The sequence below is a fragment of the Penaeus monodon genome, chromosome 30, assembly GCF_015228065.2.
Source record: "Penaeus monodon isolate SGIC_2016 chromosome 30, NSTDA_Pmon_1, whole genome shotgun sequence".
Classification (NCBI taxonomy): Eukaryota; Metazoa; Arthropoda; class Malacostraca; order Decapoda; family Penaeidae; genus Penaeus; species Penaeus monodon.
In genome coordinates, this window is record NC_051415.1 from 30852773 (window position 1) to 30853000 (window position 228).

The following is a 228-nucleotide window of genomic DNA, read 5'->3' on the forward strand; positions in this document are numbered from 1 at the left end:
TGACTTGCCTGGAGCATATAGTGAATATTGGTTACTTTCTGTGCTGACCATCCATCTTTGGCTTCAAGAGGGATCGTGAAGAAGGAGGTTAACCGCTGAATATAACTTCCTAGGATGAAAATGGAACAGATTATTTACTATTCAATTTCAATAAAAGTTCTTTCGCATACATACCATAGTTTTTAAAGTTTCCTTAATAATTCTCAACACAGATAGAAAACCGAGATG

The 228-nt window shown here is 35.5% G+C and overlaps 1 protein-coding gene across 6 annotated transcripts in view; it reads right to left on the reverse strand.

Annotated features, from left to right (window-relative positions):
- Positions 1-228, reverse strand: part of LOC119592704 (general vesicular transport factor p115-like) — a 19725-nt gene that overhangs the window by 14807 nt on the left and 4690 nt on the right. For all 6 annotated transcript variants that reach the window (XM_037941634.1, XM_037941637.1, XM_037941635.1 and 3 more), the window contains exon 8: positions 9-109. In XM_037941634.1, the coding sequence (XP_037797562.1) occupies positions 9-109 (101 nt within the window). The remainder of the gene's footprint in view (positions 1-8; positions 110-228) is intronic.